The 25370-nt window shown below is 40.1% G+C and overlaps 2 protein-coding genes across 4 annotated transcripts in view; one reads left to right on the top strand and one right to left on the bottom strand.

Moving 5' to 3' along the window:
- The first annotated feature begins 422 nt into the window (after positions 1–422).
- On the top strand, positions 423–17351 carry RPE (ribulose-5-phosphate-3-epimerase). 3 transcript variants are annotated; one of them, XM_082691605.1, is made up of 7 exons: positions 423–673; positions 6774–6853; positions 11605–11744; positions 12137–12271; positions 12972–13058; positions 15343–16168; positions 16210–17351. In XM_082691605.1, the coding sequence occupies exons 1-6, from the start codon at positions 552–554 to the stop codon at positions 15463–15465; spliced, it is 687 nt and encodes a 228-aa protein (XP_082547731.1). In that variant the 5' UTR covers positions 423–551; the 3' UTR covers positions 15466–16168; positions 16210–17351. The 3 variants fall into 3 exon arrangements, with proteins under 3 accessions (XP_082547731.1, XP_082547733.1, XP_082547732.1); XM_082691607.1 differs by having other exon boundaries at positions 438–525; XM_082691606.1 differs by lacking the exon at positions 6774–6853 and having other exon boundaries at positions 438–673.
- The window catches only part of KANSL1L (KAT8 regulatory NSL complex subunit 1 like), a gene marked incomplete at its 5' end in the record, with an annotated part of 101903 nt that continues 93734 nt past the window's right edge, over positions 17202–25370 (bottom strand). The window contains 5 exons of the mRNA XM_082690086.1: positions 17202–18858; positions 19709–19877; positions 21462–21574; positions 22764–22815; positions 24754–24878. Coding sequence (XP_082546212.1) covers positions 18628–18858; positions 19709–19877; positions 21462–21574; positions 22764–22815; positions 24754–24878 — 690 coding nt within the window. The 3' untranslated portion in view covers positions 17202–18627. The remainder of the gene's footprint in view (positions 18859–19708; positions 19878–21461; positions 21575–22763; positions 22816–24753; positions 24879–25370) is intronic.

The raw sequence follows: 25370 nt of genomic DNA, 5'->3' as shown, positions 1-25370 counted from the left end.
GAGAGAGAAGGAGGAAGCAGGCTCCCTGCCCAGGAGAGAGCCGGATGCGGGACTGGATCCCGCGCCCCTGAGATCATGACCTGAGCTGAAGGCAGAGCTCAACCCACTGAGCCACCCAGGCAGCCCCCTTTGTTGTGTTTTTTAAAGGCAAGCTCAAGAGCTGGAGAGGAGAGGAAAGCAGTGCAGATGCAAACTAGAGGGAAGCAAAAAGTGAAGTGAGAACAAGAGCCGGGGAAAGGGAACTGCAGAGGATGTAAATCAAAAAAATCTAAAAAACTCAAATTCTGTGAGGATTGGGAAATCTAAAACGCTTATATTGCCAAAAGGAAGGTCAAAGAAAAGAACAGGCCTGCCGGCGAGGCCCCGCCCCCAACCCCCGGGGCGGACAGCCCCGACCCCCGGGGAGGCGGGACTTCCTCCCCGCGGGCAGCTGCTTCCGGTGGAGTCCGGAAGACTCTACCGGGAAGGGGCTAAAACTGCGCAGCCAATCGGGGCAACACTTTCGCCTTACCGGGAGACTCGTGGGTAACTTGCTCTGGGGAATCAGCACCATGGCGTCTGGCTGCAAGATTGGCCCGTCCATCCTTAACAGCGATTTGGCCAATTTGGGGGCCGAGTGTCTCCGGATGCTGGACTCTGGGGCCGATTATTTGCACCTGGATGTAATGGACGGGTAACTCCGCGGGGCTCGGGTCAGGGTTGCCGCGCGGGGCGGGCTCGGCGCACCTTTATTGAGTGCCTGTTGGGTGCACGGCTTCCCTGTACCGCGGAGCGCGTCCCTCGAAACGCGGTACTGAACAAGGGTCTGGGGTGAGAGTCCTGAAGGCCCTTCCTGGAGCGGACCCGAGGCCGAGTCCTGGGCTGCGACCGCGTCCCAAACCTCCACCTTTTCCCCTCCCCCCACGTAACGTGTGGTCTCCCAGCCCTTGGGAGCGGGTCGCAGTCGTAAACCTCCAGGACACGTCTCTCATTTTCAGTTAGAGAAACTGAGGCCCAAGGGGATAGGCATGACTTGCCCAAGCTCATATAGCTAGTTAGTGGCCAAGCTGGGGAGACAGGTTTGGGTAACGACCAAGAGCTCGGCGCCTGTAGTGAGGTGGCTGGATTGCCCGAGTCTGCCATGGGATGGGTCCCCTGGGACAAGCCACTTAACCTCATTGAGCTTCAGTTTCATTCTGTGAGAAATGGGGGTGATGATAGAACGTACCGCTTAGGCAGCTTTGGAAGATGAAATGAGCTAACACGTAAAGCACACCGTGCCTGGCATACAGTAAAGCCTCTGTAATTATTAGTTGTTGTGTCATTGTTCGAATTTTGATGTTCCTGTTTATTTTCTCTTCAGGCACCCTGCTCTTCAGGGAGGTCAGTTTTTTGTAAGTAATTTTTAAGCACTGTAGTTACAGCACCTAATACTGTTCAGAATCAGGATGATGCTAGTTTCTTGAAGTTGGCTGTAAAATGTGGAAGTGAACCTAGAGAAAACAGTAGGACTCTCTCAGGATTACACAACATTGTGACAGAGTTGCAAATTGTGTTTTCTTGGGCTCGCCAAGTAGTTTTTTTGAGCCCGGCTGATAACTAGCCTGGATAACAGCCATTACCTTGGCTTGGGGCAGAAAAATAAATTTATTTTAAATAGGTGAAACTCCTCCTGTGTGATCACATGCAAATTTGGAAATTTGTGTTATTTACAAAAGACGATCAGTGACTTCCTTTTCTTTTTAATGTCACTCCTGTTACAAGAGTTTTGTCTTCCTTTGTTCTGTCTGGTTAAATCTGTTGTTTCCCTTTTGCATCTCATTCAGTTATCAGTATCCCAACTGGTAATGGGGAAATCTTGGTCTTAGAACACCAAGAATTCTAGGCTGAGTGTGTGAGATTAGTAAGTATTATCTCTCACAGAAACTTGATTTTTGTTGCGCTATCATAGACATAATTCTGCTTTTCTGGAAAGTTCTGAACTTTTACATGTAACTGAATGGAGTGTGTACTTCATGTCCAGGACACAATTTTGTGTCGGAGATACCTACCTGAGGATAGAGCGGGCTACAAGTGTACGTGTGTTGTCTTTTTAATAGGCAAAGCGGTTTGGTTTTTAAGTAAGTTTTGTACCATGTTTAAATAACTGGAAAAAATTTGTTTCTGTTCACAGGTTAGGAATATTAATGATAACAGTAGTAGCTAATATTTTTGAACACTTAACTATTTCTGTTCTGATGCTCTTTGTGGTTTAACTCACACAACCTTATGGTACTGTTATTGGCATCAGCCTGGGACATTGGGGAATTGAACATAAAGAGGTCAAGTCACCTGTCCGAGGTCTCCTAGTTAGGAAATGGAGGAGCCAGGATTAGAACAGGCAACAGCTTGTGTTGTCTCAGAAACTATTGTCTTCTGTGGGAACTGAGCTTATAGAGAACGAGTCACACATTCTTTTTCCTCAAAGAGTAACTATAGACTTATTTTTGTTATTTATTTCACGTCTCTGCTGCTAACGCTGTAAACTCTCTGAAAGCAGGGTCTCTTTGGCTCACCTCAGTTCTCCTCAGGTAAAGCACCATGACAGGCTTAGTTATAATTGGCTGAATGAATGATTGGTTCTGTCATAATAGAGGTTTTTCTAAGTGAATCACTTTTGACCCCTCCCAGCCCTATGGCAAACCTGGAGCTTATTAAGATAAAAGTATTTGTTTTTTATTGATGCCTTTCCCTCTTTACCAAGTAACCTCTTGGTTGGACAAAATTAAATCCAACAAACACCATTTTAAAGCCCTTTCCCTTTTAACATTCACAACTTTTTGAGCTAAGAGGTATTTTTATCCCCCTTTGCAGAAGTGGAAACTAATTTAGGGATGGTCAGCCTCTTTCTGATGTCCTACCAGAAGAGGCAAAGCTGGCTGGTTTCTTAGACCAGGTGTATGAAAGTGGGGGTGTGGATTCCCTTATCCAAAAGTGGCCAGCCACAACTTACCTTCCCTCCAGAGATTGCCTTCATGCTTTTCGTTTTCCTGGTCCCTTTAAAAAAAATCTCCAGTATTACAATTTGGATGCACCTGTTTCTCTCTGCAGCCCCCAGTTTCTCTACTAATTAAAACTGAATGTCTTCATCTTGAAAGTCAGGAATGAGTTTTGGGAATACTGAGGGAGTGGGGGTGGGGCGGTGCACTAGTCTGGTTGATACTTGAAAAGAAGGACAGGTGAGTTCTCTAGAAAAGAAAATGAGGATGCATATACACCTGTCACGACCGGCAGTGACTAGAAATGTGCTGGTCCTGAGTGTAGGAACAGAGGAAATACGCAGTTTCTAAATGGGTCACCAGGATTTAAAATTGGGGAGCTTTCACATTAGTACTGGGTTGCTGACCTTTGACAGACATCCAGAGATTTGCCTGTAGTGGGTCCCCAGTCTCATGAGGCCACAGTGGGCCGGAGCTGAATGGTAGCCACCGTTAGCTAGGCTCGTGGATGTTCTTCATTTGTCTCCTCTGCCCATCTGCCCTGTTGTGCTCCGCCATGTTTTCTGCCAGCCCCTGTAGGCACATGAAGTTGTGTTTCCTGATTCTGAGGAAATGTTTTCTGGTTACAGTCTTGCTACATTTTAGATCAGCCTTAGTCATAGTCTTAGCATCTTAGCCTTGCTGGGAGATCTGGTAAAGGTTTTATCTGTCTGAAATCGATTGTATGATAGTTACAAAGTTTAAGGTTCATGATGATATGTGATGAAAGAGAAAATAATTGTATTCCTGTGTTGGAAACCAATTATAGCTTAATCTCAGTAAGTCTCTTGGGGGGGGGGGGAGATACTTTTTTATTGTGTTTTCTTCTTTGCAGACTTCAGTACGTACCTTTAAGGGAAAAAAAGACAATATAATGGTGAAACAGGCTTCCTTGATGAGATTTCTCTTCATGATAGTGAAGTAATTTGGTATTTTCCAAGCTAGTCTAAGAACTCCCAGGGGAATCTGTTGAGAATTTAGATTCTCAGGTCTTCTTTGGTGTCGTAGGGTTGGAGGAGGGCAGGTAGATACTTTCGTGAGGGGTGCGCCCAGGGTTACTGTTGTCAGGCAGATGAAGACCCCCTAACTTCCATGCTTGGGTCTGTTGCCTTTTTTGTTTCGGCTTAACCATAAGTCTTTTGTTTCTTCTGAGGATGTCGGTAGGTTTCTGTCCTTCGAGTGGCCGAGGTGAACCCAGTGTACAGCTGTGGTCATCAGTGCAGTTAGTCCAACCATTTGAGGATCAGTCGTTTTAGGTAATATTTTATTCTTGTTTCCCAATAAATAAAAGGTATATTTGTTTTTTTCTCCTGTTTTTCTCAAGATGTGTGTGTGTAGATACATGTGAAAGTAGACAGTCTATTTTGGTTATAAAGGCAGCCTAAAGTTGAGGCAACAAAAGCCCCTCCCAAGACCATGCAGCAAATTACAAGAACAGGGAACAAAATCCAAATCTTCTGTCCCAGAGTTGTATAATATCCAATAAGCCTCACTGTCTGCTTCCCTGGTCCTCACCTCCAAGTTCTAAGTAAACACAATAAGCACCTTATCTGTAGCGCAGGCAGTCACTGCTCTTAAGTAAACAGTAGAATGATTTCCTAAGTACTGGACAGCCAGCCTCCGAGGACCACAGTGTGTGCAGGTGTCCCTACTTACCCGGTCCCTCTTAGAGGTGTCCTGATTCCTGACCTCTCCTCCTCCCCTGAACTTTCTTTCTTTCTTTTTTTTTTTTTTTTTGGTTAGTCGTCAGTAGATGGGCAGGTGAGCATAATAGTTAAGAACCTGAACTTTGGAGCCAGATGGCCTGTGTTTAATGCCTGCCTCTGGCACTTACTGGCTGTGTGACCTTGAGCCTCTTTTCCTTGTCTATAAAGTGCAGGTATTAGGAGTACCTACCCCCTCGTGTGGTTTAATGAGTTCACATTTGGAGCGTGCTTAGAATGGTGGCTGGCCCATGTCAGTCTTAATTTTTTTATGAGCACTTATTCTGTCCTCTAAGCTTAAGGTGTTGATCATGGTGTATTCTCTGTTCAGCTCTACAGATCTGATCAGTTGACAGTGCTGTCATGTGGATCTGTCTTCATTTCCATTCTTCGTGTTCTTGCCATTTTCCAACACCCCCTCCTTTCTTCCAGTGGCCTGCCCGGTCCACCATTCTGTTTCATCATTTGCACTTCATTTTTTATTTGCTTCTTGCTTTAATATTATCATTATCCTTTTAAGTCATCTCTACACCCACTGTGGTGCTCGAACTCACAACTCTGAGAAGGGCAAAAGTCACAAGCTTCATGGACTGAGCCCGCCTGCTTCTGGCTTTAAAACCTCACCTCACATTTACCATAGGATGGAGTCCACAACCACCGAGCCTGGCGTCCGATACCCTTAATGTGACGTAGTCGGCCTCCTGTTCTTCTCATGCTCGCCAAGCTGACCACCACCTCTCCTTCTTTGACGATGACTTGCTTATCTCTGCCTTTGCTTCATTTCTTTTCCCACCTTTACAAATTCTCTTTATTCTGTAAATCTTGTGATCCACCCCTCTTTTCAAGTGCCATATTTCTTTCATATTGCCCAGTTTTTGTTTCGCTTTCCTTGCAATCCTCGTGTAGGGTAATATCTACTACTTTTAACCAACAAAGCCCAGAGTTCAGTGGATTAGTATTAAAAGCTTGTTCTGGGTCCTGCCCCGGTTGAGTGTGAACGTCCCTCCCTGAAGAAATTCGGGGACGTTGTCTCCTTCCATCTTACGACTCTGCCATTCCCTCAGGGTTTCTCCACTGATAAGAAGGTATAGTGAGAGCAAAAAAGGAATACTTCTTAACCTCCTGGGTTCTGTAGTGCCACCATCACTTAAATTCACAGTCCTTTGGTGAGCTCCAGTTGCACGGGCCACCTGGATATATGAAAGGAGTTGGCTCTCACCAACAGCTGGGACTGCAGGGTCATGGCTTCTGTTGAGGCCTGAGCCATCCCTTGCCACTGAGATGGTAAGCTTCTCTAGGTAGGCAGGAATTCCCGTATTTCTGTATAAAACCCGGGCTTGTCCTTGTATAGAGGGAGTTTTGTTAAACACTGTAGTGAGCTAGTTATAGAAGGACTACCTGAAGTAGGTTATGGTGTGAAGGACTTTGGGTTGGTTGTAAGGAAGACCTCGTTTGAATTGTGCTGCCACAGATTATGAACTGGGTGACTTAAGGAAGTTATTTATCCTGTGCTCTTCAGGTGGAGATAGAACAGCTGTCTTGAAGATGTAATGAAAGAAGGTACAGCACCTGGCATGTTGTAAACCCTCCGGAAATGGTGGTTATTAATATACACATCAAGCTTCTTTGCTGATAATCTTTAAGAAATGTTAAATTGTCATTTAGTGCCCTGTGATAGAGGTGGGTTAGAAGTAGCCACAGGCATCCTGTGACAGATGAGGGTTTGAGACCCATGTTAAAGTCCAGAACTTCCTAACTAGTGTGTGACTTGGGCAAGTCATAACTTTTGGGTTTTGATTGTCTTCCTTCCATTTTTACCTGTTGGATGATGAATTACAGAGTTAAGTCTTGTGCCGTTGTTAGGATTTGTTGACATATCAAGGAAATAACTCCTTTGTAAAGCTGAAATTATCGAGATGTTTTTGGTATTGTTTAATACTGTTGATGTTAAATACTGCATTGAAAAATACTGCAATCACAGATGATCCTCCTAACCCCCAGGAGAATACATTTGAGATAAATACAGAAACTGAGTCAAAAACATTTTCAGAGTAAGATTTTGTTTGTCTTATAGGCATTTTGTTCCCAACATCACCTTTGGGCACCCTGTGGTAGAAAGCCTCCGAAAGCAGCTAGGCCAGGATCCTTTCTTTGGTAAGTGGGTGTTGTGCTGTCGGAAGCCGGATGTGTTGCTCGAGTAAAGGAAAAGGAGACGGTTTATTTCTCAGCTTCCAATCTCATCTTGAACCCTTTCGCCTGCTCTCTGTGCCGAGGCTCCACTGGCTGCTTGTAATAAGCCAGACTCTTTCTTGCTTCAGGGCCTTGGCAGTTTTCGCTGATCTCTTTGCCTGGAACACTGCTCACTTGGCCGGCTCTGCCTTATCTTTTGGGCCTGAATTATTGGCATTTCCTCAGAGAGACCTTTCTGAGCACCCCATCCTAGATTAACCTTTGTCCAGTTACCGTGTCACCTTCTGAATTTTCTATCTAGAACTTCCTTCAGTCAGATTACTTTTATCTAACTGTAAACTCCTTTAGAGCAGGAATTTAATCCCCTTCGTTTACTATGGCTTTCCTAGAGGTAATCGTAGACAGAAAATTGGAGTTTAGTGTAATTGTTACATCCGAATTTAGAAGTGAAACCAATTATTTCATTCAAATTGAAGTTTCTGCAAGTGGGGCCAGTGTATATGCTCCACTGTGATGTTGTAGGATAAGGTGAGTTAAGACTTTTAAGAAGATCCAGTAACCTGGAGGTTATTTCTCATAAACATGGATTTAGTCCTCACGTTGTTATTGCTCTTTTAAATGAAGTTAGCCATGGCTTAAACTTAGATTTTTTTTTTTTTTTTTTTTTTTTGGTAGATTATGGACCAATTTTATGAAGGATTCTAGCTGCGCAGCCCTATATGGTCATCACTAGCCACATGTGGCTTTTAATCCTTCAGATTAAAAGAAATGAAAGATGAAGCTTCTCGGTGGCATTAACCATATCGCAAGGCTCTAGATAGCCACGTGAGTGTGGTGACTGCTGCATTGAATGGTGCCATTTGTGGACCGTGGCCGTCCTGGTGGAAGTGTCTCTCGGGCAGAGCCTTATGGTATCCGTGGACTTTGCACGAAAGAAAATGTACCTTATCAGTTTATGTAGCAGAAGGGAAACCGTATTCGATTAGCACATTCACCATTTTGAAATTTTCAGATAATGGAATATAATCCTCTGATGATCTAAACTTTTTAATTACATTTTAAAAAATGAATTTACCAAGAAAAATTTGTCCTTAGGAATATCAGAGGTGAATACAATAAGTAACCTTGTTTGTGCCCGCTGTGCCATGACTGCAGAGTCCTGTGCATCTGGCTTTGTATGGATTTAAATGAATTATTTTTTCCCTTTTCTCTTTCTTTGGACTCCTGGCATCACTTCTCATTGCTGTCTGTGTCTCCTGTGTTTGTGCCTGTCTTACCAACCCTATTGACACGACCATGCGCAGTCTGCTTTTTCTTTCTGCTTTTAGTTTATTTGCCAATAAACTTGCTCATCAGTCTTTCTAGAAGTGGGTCTGCAGTAAAGATGAATGGATTTCAAATGCTTTAATGTTTGGGTTTGTGACCTTTGTTTCTTATACTAAGAAGTGTGTTTTTTGTTTAATTCTTGGATCTCGGTCGTTGTCGGGTAACTGATTCATGTGTATATTCTAAGAAATAATTCACAAGTTGCATGTATAACTGCTAAAGTTCTGAACTGTTCAATCTCAGTATTGAGTAGAAATAACCATTAAGCAATCAAGTGATTGGGAAAATCTGTTGGTTTTGTGTTTTTGTTCTTGTTTTTGTTTTGCGGTTATCTAAATCCGTGGTCTTCGGGTATGGTCTGAGCACCCACAGGAATCCCTTGCAGATGGAACAGGAGGTGAACACTGTTTTCATAAGATAGTGTTATTTGCCATTTTTTATACTGATAGTACAAAAGCGGTGGTGAGTTTGTGTGGCCCGAATCAGAGCAATGGTATTGAACGATCCAAGGAGTTTCTATGTTACTCTTCGTCAGCCTTCATAGTAAATATCCTTGTTCATAGTAAATATCATAGTAATATCCTTGATATTTCATAGTCATTATCCTTGAAGAATCAGTACTGATTACTAACTACAGTAAATCTTGATACTTAGGTGAGTTTCTTTTACTACTCTGTGTGGCAGAATGGGAAGTACATATGAAGCATTTCTCCTGCGTACGGGGTGATGATGGTTTTCTCGAGGAAAACCACTTGCACCACCCTGAGCTGTGAACTGACTGGCCGCCTTTCTCACCAACACTATTTTCACTTGAATGAACAGCGGGCAGATGAACTGTGGTTATCAGACTCCGGTATCTTACTGCCATTTTCTTTGAAATAACTGAGTTAGCCTGTCACTTCAAGGGAGATACCTCATTTTTGTTTCCACTGATAAAGTTAGAGCTTGCAAGTGAAAATTGGAATTTTGAAAAACTTGTGTCTGCCTCTGTGAGGTCAGTAGCTTTCTGCTATTTACAGCTGTTCCGATAAAATCTGTAGTGATATTAACAAGTGGGATTTTCTGATAGAATATAGTGAAATGTGTCACTCTTTGGAAGATCTGTGTCAGTCAGTGAACTGGTACTTAAAAGATCTATTTAAAGTGTATTAGGATAGGCCCACAGCTTTCAGTGTAACAAAGTGCAGACAGTTCCCTGGGAGAGTTTACAGATGCCACATTGCAGCTAACCTTTATTAAAAGTCCTACTTGTCAAGTTTTGAGGTAGAAATAGAAGAATATCTGCACTAGTCTGAAAAGGCTATTAATGTGCCCCTCCCTTTTCCGTGTACTTTTTTCCCTTCACATAAAACAACATAATGCAACCGACTGAACGCAGAGCAGATGTGAAAATAGAGAGGTCTTCTGTCAGACCAGACAGTAGGAACTTAACAAAAGTGTAAAATAGCGTCACTCTTATATCAACGTGATAGATTTATTATTGCTTATTATTTTTAAGTGAATTAATAAGTAGACACTTAAAAATTTCTGAGTTTGAATATTTTTTTAAGATTTTATTTATTTATTTACAGACAGAGATCACAAGTAGGCAGAGAGACAGGCAGAGGGAGAGAGGGGGAGACTGGCTCCCCCCTGAGCAGAGAGCCCAATGTGGGGCTCGATCCCAGGACCCTGAGATCATGACCTGAGCTGAAGGCAGAGGCTTTAACCTACTGAGCCACCCAGGTGCCCTGAGTTTGAATTTCTAATACATTTTAAATATTTATAAATATAGCCCACATCAGCAGCACTTCAGGAATCGTCAGTAATTCTTAATGGAAGACTGATGACGGAATGTTTGAGAACTGCTGACCTCAGTATATTAACTATAGGCAGTTCCACTGACCCGTGGCTCTCTGAACACTGGAGATTGTCCAGTGAGGGCTGCCCATGGGGCCTGCATACTGGAGAGTGCACAACATAGCAGTCTGGTAACTTAAGAAACGAGTAAACTAGATATTTTAAAGCAGACTGATTTTTTTTTTTCCCTTGCTGTTTATTGTTTAGAACACAAAGAAATAAACACCAAATAGAGTCTGTCTTTTAAAAACAATGTTTTACCTATTAATCTAGGTTTTATTTTTGTTACTTTTGTTAGTTTGGAAATACAAACTTTAACCTTGGCTTTATTTGTCAAGCAGTATTCTCTTTTTCTTGATAGTTTTCAAAGTATTGCATTTTATGGTCTTAGTCAAGTTCTGGAATACTAGAAATTTTTTTTTCACTCGAGCTCAGCTGTATCAAGTATGCGTTTTCTGGCAAAAAACGAACAGTCTGACAACTCTTCTTAGCACATCCATCCGGCGGAGGAATATTTACTGTTTTCTTCCTGACAGCAGCATTTCTTGATTCAGCCTCTTTTAAGCCACCTTCTTCTCATTAATTGCTCCTGTGTTTGAAGTCCGGATCCTACGGAAGGCCACCCTGTCTCCCCTAGCCTGTCTCTGTGACGAGCTCTCTGGTTAGGATGCGGTCAGACCTGCAGTTTCTCCCACGCTTTCCTGGCCCCTGCCCCCTCACCGGCCGCCGTGGTAGCCCACGGCCCCTCCGGCTGGCCGGCCGGTGCTGCAGAGCCAGAAGCCTGCCGCTTCTCACCAGCCTCGGTGGCTGCTGTCGTCCTTGCTTCCCTGGGTGACTGCCGTGGCCTTCTCCGTGACATCTTGTCATTTCGCTCAAGATCCCACCATGTCCCCCCGTCTCATAGAGTCAAGCCCAGTGGCTTCAGAGCTCTGTCCTGAGTCTACCCACCCTGTGCCCCTTTGACCTTACCTGTTCTCCCCTCCCCTTACAGGGCTCCCCCCCCGGCCCCGCAGCCGGCCACACTGGCTGTATTAACTCCCATGCCAGTGCGTACTGTGTTTACTTCTTTTCTTTATGGTGTGTCTCCCCTACTAAGAATGTAAGCCCCATGTCAGCAGAGGCTTCTGTCCATCTGTTTTTGCACTGTCCCTGGGGCCTCGAGCAGTTAATGGTGCAGTAAGTGCCCCATTAAGATATTGGTAGAATCATTTAATTTAGCTCTTTTATTTTATAGATGAGGAACTAAGTCTACATAGGTAATAGAACTTTTTAAAAGTTTTTTAGAGTGGCATTTCCTGGACCTAGGTTTCCTGAGCTCTAGTTCTTATCATATACAGCACCATATGCTTTGGGTGGAAAAATTTAGGGTTTTTTTGGTAAGTGAGTTTAACCAAAGCCCTGTCTAGCTACAGAAGGGTAATTATTTAAGAATTACTTTAGTGCCAAATAGTTCATTATCCAAAGCAGCAAAAACGGTGGGCTGGCTTCAGTTATCTGAGCCAGGTAGTTTCCTTTCAGTAATATTTAGGAGTTGTGTCTTTCCTTTCTAGACATGCACATGATGGTGTCCAGGCCGGAACAGTGGGTCAAACCAATGGCCGTGGCGGGAGCCAATCAATACACCTTTCATCTTGAGGCTACTGAGAACCCAGGGGCGTTGATTAAAGACATTCGGGAGAATGGGATGAAGGTGAGAAGGCAGCAGTGACTGTAACATTCTCTACTGTTCGCTGTCACTGTGGACGTTTGGGTGGAAGACAAGAAGTGATCGGCGGACCAGACTGGACTGCGGCAGCTGTTCTTCAGCTGAGAAACCAGCATTTAAGTATAACTTGTTTGGGAGACAGGATTTCTAGATTCCACTCATGTTTCCTGAAAATGACTGCCTTTTAGAAACATTTACATTGGGGTAGCCTTGTTGACTTTAAAAAAGTACTTATAATCTGAATAATTTATGCATTCCCTGTCTGTGTCTGTTCTGTTCTCTAAGAGTAGATACTTCTACTGGGTCTGATGTACACAGTTATAAAATATGTAAAGAATTGCTAATGTGATGTAGCAAATTTGTCTCTGTTATTATAGGTTGGCCTTGCCATCAAACCGGGAACCACAATTGAGTATTTGGCACCATGGGCTAATCAGATAGATATGGCCTTGGTTATGACAGTGGAGCCTGGGTTTGGAGGACAGAAATTCATGGAAGATATGATGCCAAAGGTAAAAAACTCTTTCATTTGGGGGTGAGGCTTTTGTTGTTTGTGCTCATTCAGTAAGCGTACATTGAACCGCTTGTGTATTTTAGACCTGTCTCGCTCTGAAGGTGATGTGGGAGGGAGGCCTACAGGTCACTGTAATATGGTGTGACAGGAGGTGCCCTAAAAGATGGAGGTTTGGAAATGAGGAAAAAAATTTAACATCTTCATCTTGACATTTTCTTTCAAAGCTGTTATCTTTGAATCTTTCAGACCTCTTGGGAGATCTCTTTTCATTGCGTATTGAGGGTTTTGTGTTTGTCTTATTGGCATGAGGTATATTCGCTGCAAAGGCATGACAGACTGAATGCTGTTTCCCAAACAGAACAAGCCTTGCTTTTATGAAACTGAATTTGTTTCAGTATATGAAAAAGGAAAGTACCCCCAATCGTCGTTTGTATTCATACAAAGTTATCTGTGTGATGGGGTGCCTGGCTAAGCATGCAGCTCTTGATCTCCGGGTTCTGAGTTCGAGCCCCCCCTTGGGTATAGAGATCACGTAAAATAACTAAATAAGTAAGTAAACAAAGAAATAAATACTGTGTGAGATATTTGGAGTTGTGTTGCAGCAGCTGATGACGGCTCTCTGATTTTTTGTTTATTTGGTTTTGTTTCCCCCCCATGTATCCACCATAGGAGTCACTTGTTTTTTCGTGTATATCTAGGTTCATTGGTTGAGGACCCAGTTCCCATCCTTGGACATAGAAGTCGATGGTGGAGTAGGCCCTGACACTATCCATAAATGTGCAGAGGTGAGACTGCTCCGCAGCTGTGACCCAGACCCGTTTCCTTTCAAATGTGTCTAGTAGGATGTTGTCTTGTGTGCCGAAGAGATTTCCCCTTCATTTCCTAAATTGCCTTTCTTTCTGGGAAGAGCACTTTTCTTATTCAAATGTAAAACTATGAAAATGAAGAGCAGTAAGTGATATATTCTCAGTTACACGTTCATTAAGAAGTAAGTACCAGCTATCTGAGTGATGCCGAAGGAAGTTTTTCGGTTTTTGTTTCTGGGTTTTGTTTTTTTAAAGAATATGCTTAATGCCAGCCTTTCCAAAATTACTAAGTTCTAGGCCTTGGAGCAAAACATTTTTCCAAAACACCGAAAGAAAACATACCTGCTTATAAGGGGAAAAGATGGTTATTTTATGTAACTGAGGTGTATTAGTTACTAGTTTGTCCCTTGCAAGAACTGAGCTGTTTCTGGTGGAAATCTAGGTTAGGGTTAGCGTTAGCGTTAGGGTTAGGATTCTCTATGTAGAGGTGGGATGAGTTTTCCCAAGTAACTGGCCAAGCCGGTTAGGCCCTCAGTTTCATAAGAGGGTGCCAGCCAAATGATCTCAGGGTTGTGAGATCAAGCCCTGTGTTGGGCTCCACGCTCAGTGTGGAGTCGTCTTAAGATTCTCTCTCTCCCTCTGCCCCTCCTGCTCATGCTCTCTCTTTGAAAAATAAATCCTTTAAAAAACGGGGTGGGGGGTGCCAGCCCCTTCGGTAATACTGCAGGCCATTAAAGTTTATATGGTCTATTTTTGTTAAGTGACATGCTCTAATCTGCACTTTCAGTGTTTTGTATAAATGCCATACTTTTCTGCCTGGTACTTCTCAAAAGCTTGGCTATGAGATATTTACAAAAGAGGAGTGGACCAAACAATTAGCATATATCCTTTGACCACTTTTTACTGAACTGTGTTTTTGCTGCTGGGCTTTTCCTGCTTACATGTTACGCTGTAATCCTATAAAACTAATGCTTGTTTTCATTTTTATGAGAATTGTCTTTGGACATGCAGTGTGCTGTATGACAGTGTCTCTTGGGAGAATTTTCCTCCCTTCCAGGGCCTCTCCCAGTAGCTTCCTGATACTTTGTTCTGGAAGCAGATCACAGGACAGATTGGCTTTCCCTCCTCGAGTCAAATCTGGGGAGCTCAGAACTAAATTTGGACTTACCTTATATGCTTTTCTCTGTGATTTCTTGGCTTCCACATTAAGAAGTATCTCAAAAGTCTTTCTTAAACCCTTCAAAGCCTTTGTGGGATGCAGTGAAGCATGCATTAAAATGTGTTTCATTCTTTCTGACATCAAAATGAGAAAATTTAATGTTGCCATATTTTATAGTTTCACATTTTAGCAGTAATTGTCTACTAATTCATATACTGTTGACTCTTGAAGAACATGGGTCTGAACTGCAGGGGTCCTTTTTTACAGTATTGTATTTCCCATATAATTTTTAACAATTTTTCTTTTCTTTAGCTTACTTTATTATGAGAATATAGTACATAATACATGTAACTTACAAAGTATTTATGAATCAGCTATTTATGTTATTGGTAAGGCTTCCAATTAATAGGAGGTGATTAGTAGTTAGATTTGGGGGAGTCAAAAGTTACACGTGGATTTCTGACTGCACGGTGGGTCAGTACCCCTGACCCCTGCATTGTTCAAGGGTCAACTACATAAAGATTAAAAGATTCTTTTTCTTTTTTTTTTTTTTTTTTTAAAGATTTTATTTATTTGACAGAGAGAAACCACAAGTAGATGGAGAGGCAGGCAGAGAGAGAGGGAAGCAGGCTCCCCGCTGAGCAGAGAGCCTGATGCGGGACTCGATCCCAGGACCCTGAGATCATGACCTGAGCCGAAGGCAGCGGCCCAACCCACTGAGCCACCCAGGCGCCCCGATACTTTGTTTTCTTAATAGCTGGGTCAGCATTGGCATATTTTGGAGTAACCTTAATAGAATTGAGGATTAAAGGTTTTTACAGCTTTTTCTAAATATTAGCAAAGGTGCAACAGTGTTGCTTATTTTAAAGGTGGTCACAAGTCTGTGATTTCATAAACCCATTTAAAAATAACTTGGTATCTTCACTTGGTAAGTATTTCAACTTTATCTTCATTGAACTAGATTGCTTAAGTCTGTCATCTCAAGGTAGCTTTCGTATGTTCAAGCGCTGACAGTGCAAGGGTAGATACTCTAATCCAGAAATTCTGTTTTAAGCCTCTGTGCATCTTCCTTTGAAGCATAACCTGAATGTTTACTTCTTCCAGGCAGGAGCTAACATGATTGTGTCTGGCAGTGCCATTATGAGGAGCGATGACCCCAGATCTGTGATCAACCTGTTAAGAAATGTTTGCTCAGAAGCTGCTCAGAAACGTTCTCTTGATCGATGAAACCACAAGGAGTCCAGTGTTTATGCTCATGAATTCTTTTTTACTGGAAGACAAGAATATTGACTATCAAATCCTATCACAGTTGAAGCAGTGCTGTTTTACTGAGCAGCTATTCATTCCAGTGACTAAAATCTATTCTGCAGAACGTTCCAAGAGGTTAGAAATTGGTGTGTATAACTACCTTTTTAGTGATAGAATTTAAAGATTAGTGTGGTAAAATACCGTTTTTACTGGGAGACTTGATTTTTATAAAGTAAAAATATGGCTGTATTAAGGTTATGAACAGAAGTGTGTCTTAAAGCCTAATGAAGGTGTACTAGCTACTATGAAAAAAGATGTTTTTTTCTGCATTTTAAATCTTCTCTTTTCTTGGTTTTCCAAAGCAAAGGAAGTCCTTATTCCTGTTTCGTGTTATTTTGATTTGTCTGTGCGCATGATAACATGAGTAGAATGGAACTTGTGAAAAATCTAAGTTTGAATCTGCTTAGGATAGCGCACTGTATTCTTGCTTCTTTAACATCGGTCTTTTACTTTGCCCCTTATATTTGATGCATAAAAACTGTAAAAACAGTGTATTTCAGGTGGACTATTCTAAAATTACAAATAGAGATTTTATCAAGTTGTTTTCTTTGTCAGCTCTGCTGGAGGGGCAAGTTATACAGTGATCCCACCCGTTCCTTTTCTTAACAATAATCTTGTGCTAGCTTTGACCAACTGAGCCACCCAGGCGTCCCATTGTGCTAGCTTTGAGCAGAAAGGAAAGGAAAGCTTCTATTTGGAAGTACTATGGAGTTGAATCTGGACTCCTCTCCTTTCCAACTATTTGACTTATTTGACTTCAGCAAATCAAATCAACCAGTCTCTTTGAGTATCTGTTAACTGATTTATACATTGAATATAATTATAATAACCATGTAAGGTTATATTGAGCATTAAAAAAGATCATAGGCTATCTGTAAAGCTTCTGCTACTATTTCCAGAACTATAGTAGAATTGATGCTCAATACAAAGTAGCTGTCATTTATATTTTGTAGCCTATAAAGTCCTTCAATATAAGCTCATTAAATGCATAAATCAGTCTTAAGAGTAGCAGAACAGGCACTTTTGTCCCCATTTAAAAAATGAAGATACTAGAGCTCAGCAACAGCTTGGTCCCATTGAAAGAACCCAGTGGGGCACAGCAGTTCTGGGTTTGTACTTTTTTTTTTTTTAAACAGATGGAGCCCTTGGGATGTAGATAGGCAAAGGAAGCCTCTTTTATGTAACATTGTCTTATTTGCAGTCTAATTTTACGCTAAAGCAGAACCAGATGGCTGAGGATATTCTGGATACTATGGATTTGACCCCAAGGATATATATTGTATTAATCCAGCAAAGACGAGGTAGGCCAAAAGGTGACAAGGTACAGAGTTAATCCGTACACTAAATACTTAAAACTGTGTCCCAGATTATACTTTGACCACAAATGTGTTATCTGTTACTTCATTCTTGCCAATACTCTTGCTATATAATACGTATGGCAGGAAGTAAACAGTAAACTAGTGTCATTAAACTTCTTTGGGCTACTATGAGTTTTAAGAAATAAGGTTTGAAAAATGAGAACATGAACGCTTCCACATGAGAGCTTCCTTGGTGTTTTCTATCCTACAAGATAAAAATTTGTCCTTTTATTTTGACTTAGGAAAGGTTTGTGCCGTGAATAGGTGGCGTTTAATCAAATCAGACCACACGAGGCATATAGAAATAACTTTAATTAAAAAACTTACATAGAAGATTATAATGTCGGACATGACAAAGATTTGAGCTTATTTGCCTAGACAACTTGGGTTTGTCTGGCTTTTGTTTCCTTTTTTAAAAATAAATGTACAGTAAAACTACAGCAAAAATTTGTCAGTATTGAATTTGCATTTTTTTCCTTCCTTAAAGGGACTAGTATAATTTCCAATCCCTAACAAAAAACTTAGTGTCAAATCCCCCCCCCGACTAGGCCAGATGGCCAGGATTGTCAGCTCTATGGGTAGTATAACTTGAATAACCTTTTTTTTTAATATGAGAGAAATTGCCTCAGCTTTTACATAGAGAAAGTTATGTGTTAGCTTCAAAAGGAACTTTCCTTAATGTACCCTCCTGTATTCAGTATTGAAGCGTTATCCTTTGAAAAATTTTCTCACTCTAGGATACAAGTAAGAATAGATGCTTATTTGAATTGAGTGAGCTAGAGTAAGGAATAACCAAATTAACTAGAAATACAACAGTTTTTTATACTGTTATATATTGATAGGACTTTCCTGTTGCTTATTTTAAGTTGGTGTCTTCTCTCCATGAGATACATAAAATAGATAAAATTCAGGTTTTCAAAGAGACCAATATTTAACTCTACTTTGTCTTCCTTCATCTGTTAGGAGCGAATGGAAAGTAACCCTTAGTCTAACAGATAACAGTGATTTTAGATAAAGGCATATTGTGTTATCTTGTATAGAAATTTCCATAAATAACTTCTATTGGTTAAACGTGTTTTTAAAAAAATTATCTCCCCATAGCCAAGACTTTTAGATACCTATTATTACTGGAACCTGTGCTTTGTTTAGGGTACAGCTTACATTTCATGGGGTAGTTCATACATGCATTTTCAAGTGGAGTGGTCACTGCGAGTGTTTTTAAAAATGATTGTGTATATAGGTATGTATACGCTATACACACATATGTGTATAATATATTTCTGAAGTAATTTTAATGAATCACCCTAGAAATTACATAGAAATGTACAGGAAAGAGTTGTCGTTTGATGCACAGGTGTATATGTATGTGCGTGTGTAGATGTGTGTGTACACACACACACACACACAAAAGTCTTTGAAAAGTCATTTACCCAGTAATGTGATTTAACAACAGATTGCAGCACTTAATTTTTTGGTGCTTGTGATTTGCATCATAAACACAAAAGACTAGCACTTGTCTTGTAGGTGAAAAGCTAATTATTCCTGTGGTTCAAGAAGGAAAAAGACCTACCTTGCCTGTTTTATAACAGCATCAAAGATTAATACATGCAGTACATGCTCTTACTCTGGAACTGTGACTGAAGGGGTGGGGGATGGAAAGCAGGGCTTTTTTTTTCCCCCCTGTTTTCCATTCACGTACATACTTTTTTAAACCTGTTCCCTGTCACCTATTTTTTTTAATATGAGTAAGTCCTAGACCAAAAGGTTTGTACTCTTCCATTTCGTCTGCCTGCCTTTTTGGATGGTGACTGTTCTCTGGGACACTGGGACAGAAGATTTCACCACGGGAGGCTGGGCTCAAACTTTCACTGTGATCCTTCTTTTCATCCTGGCATAGTAAGGCTTCTGTGTCTTCGTCCTTCAGCGGAAAAGTCCGTCGTTCCCACCACAAAGACTGAGAGAGAGAACAGTTTCAGTTAAGTTTCAACTGATTTGTTTAAATTCACGTATCAAATAATCCTTAAATGTCAATTTTGTAATTCCTGTTTTGTTCTTTAGCGCATAAATGCAAACTCATTTCGACCTGAATATCTAGCAACTCAAATGGGTCGTTACTGGGAATTGCTTAAAGACCTTTGGGAATTAGGTTTTCACTGTGCCCTTCCACAAAGAGGAGGCACTGTTGTAGGGCATCAGTTTTCATTTTCAGCATCGGAGTATGTTCAGAAAGCCCCTTTCAAGTGTGTTTTGATTTCCTACTTTCATGTCTTCATTTTTGGCCCATAATTATTACAGACACCTATTGACTCTACCTTCCCCAAACTTTCTACAGCTTGCCGATTAGTTTCTATAGTTTCTGATCTCCATTCTAGATCTTGTTCTTTTCCAATACCTCCTTATGAAGAACGGTGCAAAAACCTATAGATGCTGTGTTAGAAAAACACTCCCTGTGAGGTAAGAACTGGATCTATGGGGAGACAGGTAAAAATCTCTTAGAAAAAGAAGAGAAATAGCAGCTAGCATTTACTGTGTCACAGACAAGGTGCTGCTCTCTCTAATAGGTTGGTTTTGTAGTGAAACTTGGATAGAATTCTCGCTTCAGAGAAGTGAGTATGTGAAATTAGATACTTACACTTTAAGGAAAAGATAAAGTATGTATTAGTGACGGAACTAGAACACTTGAATACATACCCTCTGATTTCTTACATAATAATTTGCAACAAGCACTTTCTACACACACAGCCTTTTAAAAAATTAAAAGGCATTTAAAAGGAGGTTTAACTAGTTGTATATATTCCACTTACCTTGATTTCTTGACTTTCATTTAACGAAGGTGAGCCCTGTGCACCAAGATCCGGGCTCTCTGAAGAGAGCTCAGCAGGACTTCCAGCAGCACAGTGCTGGCCGCCACTGAAGTCACTAGGGTATTCTTTCAAAAGCAAGTCCTGTCCTTCCACATTTTTACTGTAGGCTCTAGCAAGAAAATATTTGTTACTTCTTCAGGTCTTAACATTTTATGAACAACCCCAAGGTGTTACTAAATCAATTGAATTTCGTAGCTTTTCTTTAAACAGTCCTGCTCAGAAGATTTTTAAAAATTCATCTGCTGATCGTGCTGATGTTACCTCAAAGACTTAAACAGCATCTTAGAAATAATATTCTATGAATTTGCCAAATTGTAGTAGTGGGTTTGAGTTTGGGGTTTGTTGTTATTATTTTGTTTTTAAATGAGAATGGAGAGTTACTTGACTTCTACAGTCTTGCTGAGTTCCAGAGAATTCTCTGTTACAATGTCATCCCTGTAGGACTTGATTCACATTTTCCTCTTTACTTCCAGAAAGTTGTATCTCTGGAATGTGGAGAAAGTTGAGAACTGAGTCGTGTGTGTGTGTGTGTTTTTGTGTGTGTGTGTGTGTGAAAACAGCTCTTAGAATAAGGATCTAATGCAAATCTAGTATTTTGAGACCTAAACAGAGAAATGTGTTTTAAAAACAACAGCTGAGGGGTGCCTGACTCAATCGGTCTAGCTTGTGACTCTTGATCTCCGGGTTGTGAGTTGTAGCCCCAAGTTGGGTTTGGGGAGATTACTTAAAAATAAAGTCTTTAAAAAGAAAAAAAAAAAAAGGCAAAGAAAAATACAGCTGACCCTTGAATAACACAGGGGTTAGCACCAAACCTGCTATGCAGTCAAAAATTGCATGTAACTTTTGATTCTCCCCAAATGTAACTACTAATAGCCTACTACTCTTCTCCAGGAAGCCTTACCGATAATGTAAACAAGCAATTCACATATTTTGTATGTTATATTTATTATATACTATATTCTTACAGTAAAGTAAGCTAGAAAAAAGGAAATGTTACACATTTATAGGACTGGACTATAAAAAGTCCATGTATAAGTGGACCCATATAGTTCAAACCTGTGTTCAGGGGTCACCTGCACTAAGTAAATGAGTCCCACACTAAATTTAGTGGACTACCAGACTTGAACATGATCTTGCTCTGTGTGTTTTGGCTATATTAAAACACAATCAAATGTAAATATAAAATACCAAGGACTCTCAAATATATAATTACTAATTATGTTTTCAGGGTTTTCTTTCCCCCCAAAGTCATATTTTCAAAGTATTTTAGACCATCTGCTTTTTAGACTAGATATGTTTCTTGAGAAAATTTTTTTAAGAATGTGTTTTTTAAGTGGTTATGTTAAACTAGATCACCCAGATTCTAATCCCTAGTGTTAGGTCTGCTGTTAGAGTATACTGAAATGACCTACTTTATCTAGGGAGGATTTCCACATTATTTGAGGAGTTAAATCTATTCCTCAGGCTAACAATAAACATGAGGAAATAGTGGAGGAAAATATAGAAATGCATCTCATCACTGTAATTAGCCAAATATATTTTAAATGTACTCAGTAAATGCCGTGTTTTGCTTCTAGTAAAAAATAACGGATGTTATTCTTCATTTTTAGAGGTATCTCTCATTAGTCATGCAGAATTTTTGTTGATTCTACATGGATTTCATGGTTTGGGGTTGTAAATTGATAACACCTGCCTGCTGTTTCTCCTATGCCACTTGCTTTGTTCCCATAGTGACCATCTGGCTTGCTCTCTGTCTTCATATTTTTTGTGTCTTAGGGAGAAGACTTCATCAGAAAGATCTTCTACCTGGAATTAGAAATAAAGTTTTTCTTTTATCAGAAACATTTTGAAATATGAGAACAGGTGTCAATTCCTCATCAAGAGAACAAAGTAGGAAGAAAATTATAAAGTAAATCTAAATTCAGAGAACAAGTGTTATGAGTGTCAAATTCCAAAATAGAGGGAGTTAACTTTTTGTTTTTTCTTTGAGAACTTTTTCCCTAATCTGTCATTTTGTAGACTTATCTAGATTACAGATAGGTTCACAGTGCTTTGCGTTAAAAAATTCTTAATGCTTAATTCATTCAAAGGTTTATATTGATTGCTCTTTATGGAATATACTGTTCTAGGAATGTTAATAGCAAAGAAAAGTAAAACTGAGGAAAGAAAATTCATTTAACTAATGACTTATCTGGAATTCTAAGACTTCAGTGACAGTAGTTTAAGAATCTGGGTTTCCTGGCTAGGCTCCTTTTAAACTAGGGAAGAGCACGTTAAAGGAGGGAGGGTATTAAAAAGTTATTATTGGAGGTTGTAAAACAGAGTCCGTGGGCCTAGAAAGATTATGACAGAAAATGCCTTCTATTATATTGCTACTGCAGAATATCACCTTCAAATTAGTCTGGTTATTGGTATTTTTCCATGAAATTGTTCTTGTCTTAATGGAAGTTTTACCCATACAGGCTCTCCGTCCCTTTCCTGCAGTTCTTGAACTCTGAAACAGTAAGTGTTCCTAATTCATTCAGTGACATAGCCTGATCTGGCCAAATTCTAGAACTAATTTCTGAGAAACAATCTATTCTAAACTCCCTCTATGTCTTATGTGATGTATCTATCATGTTCACATTACTTTCTCAAGTCCAAAGGTTTCCAAAATCAAAAGCCGTTTGCTCCCAACGTTTTGAATGTGGTATTGTAGGCTTAAATATTAAGACTATATCTCTTCATGCAGGAAAATATGACTAATACTGGGAATGAATATAGATATTTATGTAAATCAGTATTTCAGCAATTTATGTAAGCAAATGATTTGTGTTTTTACTACATTTCTTCATAAATTGTCTTTGCAAATTTGCACAAAAACGTTTTCCTTATGAAACTAATATCCTTAATGAAGAATTTTGTTTTCATAAGTGAAAAAATATCAGTATATGTTAAAATCAGTATATGTTAAAATCAGTATATGATTCCTTTCCATAAGTGAAAGGAAACTTACCTCTTCACCTACATGGTATTCTTCCAAAGGCTGAAGAACAGCCATCCTCCAGCTGTTGAAGATACAAACCAATTTCAGCTTTTGTTAGCTAAGAGTAGCAATTATATTCTCTAAGCACAGCCAATGAAGTAATGTTTTCTTTTCTCGGGGCTTCCATTAATTCAAATGGTTGTATTTTCATACTTTTTCTTTTTAAAGAGAACAATTTGTGTTATGAAAAAAAAGATGAGAAGGTGAGACTTTTGGCCTTAGAGTAAACGGTCTCTTCTGCATAGCTGCATTCTATACCTAAGAATGTACCAATTTTGAATTCAGTCAGTAGCTGGTGCTACAGTGGCTTGGCAGGGAGGCGGGAGGACAGTTGGGGGGGGGGTTTGGAGTATGGAGTATGTGGGTTGGGAAGGTTGGGGGGAAGAAAGCTCTGATTTGAGCATTTGCCAATTTGTGTGAAGACACCCGTCATGGTCTCTCAGGTTTAAATACTGAACCACAGAATTCCTTTGTATTTAACCAACCAACCCAACCAGCCAGCTCCAGCCTTCCAAAGTAAGTTGAAAAACATCATTGCTGCAGAACATTATAACCACAAATGTTACTTCTTTTATGTAGAAGGTCTCAACAGATTCTCTGTAGGATTTCTCATATACCTTGTACAGTATTAAGAGCTTTTTAAAAATTTTTAAAAAGATTTTATTTCTTTATTTGAGAGAGAGAAAGAGAGCATGAGAAGGGGCAGGGGCAGAGGGAGAAGCAGATTGCCTGCCCAGCAGGGAGTCCAATGCAGGACTTGATCCTGGGACTCCAGGATCATAACCTAAGCTGAAAGCAGTCCCTTAATCAACTGAGCCACCCAGGCACCTCTTAAGAGCTCTTAGTACCTCAAAGTAATTAGGGATAAGGAAATTTGAAAATCAGCTAGAATAAAGATGGTAGGAATTACTGTAGTTGTCAGTGAGCTTTTATCTCTGTTTTCAACCTCTTCTACTTCCTGCTGCCAAATTCACGTTCTTAAAAAACTACTTTTATTGTTGCTTTAAAAAAACAACTGATGGGCGCCTGGGTGGCTCAGTGGGTTAAGCCGCTGCCTTCGGCTCAGGTCATGATCTCAGGGTCCTGGGATCTAGTCCCGCGTCGGGCTCTCTGCTCAGCAGGGAGCCTGCTTCTCTCTCTCTCTCTGCCTGCCTCTCCATCTACTTGTGATTTCTCTCTGTCAAATAAATAAATAAAATCTTAAAAAAAAAAAAAAAAAAACAACTGACTAACTTCAGTGCCAGTAGGAAGCAGATCTGTGTGTGGCATTCTGGGACCTCTATAATCTGGTACTGATTTCTTTTCTAGCCATAACTTCATCACGCTACACAAAATCTCTCTCCCGTTTAGCCTTGCGCACTTGTCTGTGTACCTTTTTGCGGTTTCCCTGTGTGAATAAACTATTCTTCATGACGTCTTCCCAGATCTTCCTACTAATCTGTTGCTGACTTGGCAACAATACCTCAAAATCATAATTTTTGTTGTTTTGACAAGTCTTACCGTCTTATAATGTGAATATTCCTTGCAAAGGTAGTTACTTTCTTTGAACGCTTTTGCAATCTTGTGCAAAACTCCATTTTAAAGATCAAGGATTACTTCTTGTTATACTTATTTACATCCCTAAAGTACCTTTTTGTGCCATATTTTATATATAAATATATATATATATATATAAATGTAATAACTAAATATTACTATATAAAAGACTTAAGAGTGCAGAGTCAGTCTTAGGAATTCCTAGTTCTTCATAAAAATTGACAAAGTGATAATATATGGCACTTTTTTTCAGCATGAGTAATATAAAGGTTTTTTATACCATTTTCCCTCCACGGTTTTACAAGTGGAAGAAGGGAGAGAGGAGCATCTTCCTTTAATTAATTACAATTTTAACTTCAGTCTGAAAATTTAAGTTTATTCAAGAAAAGGAAGAAAGAAAATAGAAAGATGTAAGTATACATACCTTGGAGTAAGTATTTCCTTGTATTGGAGTTTCTCTAACTTAGCTGGGGCAACTAATGACATGGGAATCACAATATTATCTATGTCGTAAGAGCTCTCACTTCTCAGTCTCCGTCGTGCAGTATTCTGCAAAGTAGGGTCACAGTAGTTTTATAAGACGCCCTCTTCTCATGAGGCATACTATAACGTGTTTGATAAATATGTTATGATAGGCCTGAGTATAAAATGTTAACAAAAACAAGAACACTGCCTATCTTGTATAAAACAACACAGTTCCTTCTGGCAGGTATGCAGTGTACATTTGTGTCTGCATACATATAAACTTATTTATAAGACCATAAAAATATGAATACCTTAAGTTTCAAAATTCTTATCAAAGAAGGTTACCATAAAGTCCCCTAAATATCAAGAAAATGACCGTTTAACAAACACACTTCCTTATTAGGAAAGACTGTGAGAATACGTGGTGTGTTAACTTAGCAAAGATCATTTTTATAATTTTCATGTATGTGTTCCTGGTCCTTGAGCTTTACAGTTTTTTGTAAATCCTTTTGCCTTTAAACCTGTGTTCTCTGACCAGATGATAAAAGCATAAGAACAATATGAGTGCTGGATTCT

The sequence above is a fragment of the Mustela nivalis genome (assembly GCF_964662115.1).
Source record: "Mustela nivalis genome assembly, chromosome: 11".
Taxonomy (NCBI): domain Eukaryota; kingdom Metazoa; phylum Chordata; class Mammalia; order Carnivora; family Mustelidae; genus Mustela; species Mustela nivalis.
The sequence above is the reverse complement of the archived record's forward strand: the minus strand, read 5'-3'. Positions and strand labels throughout refer to the sequence as shown.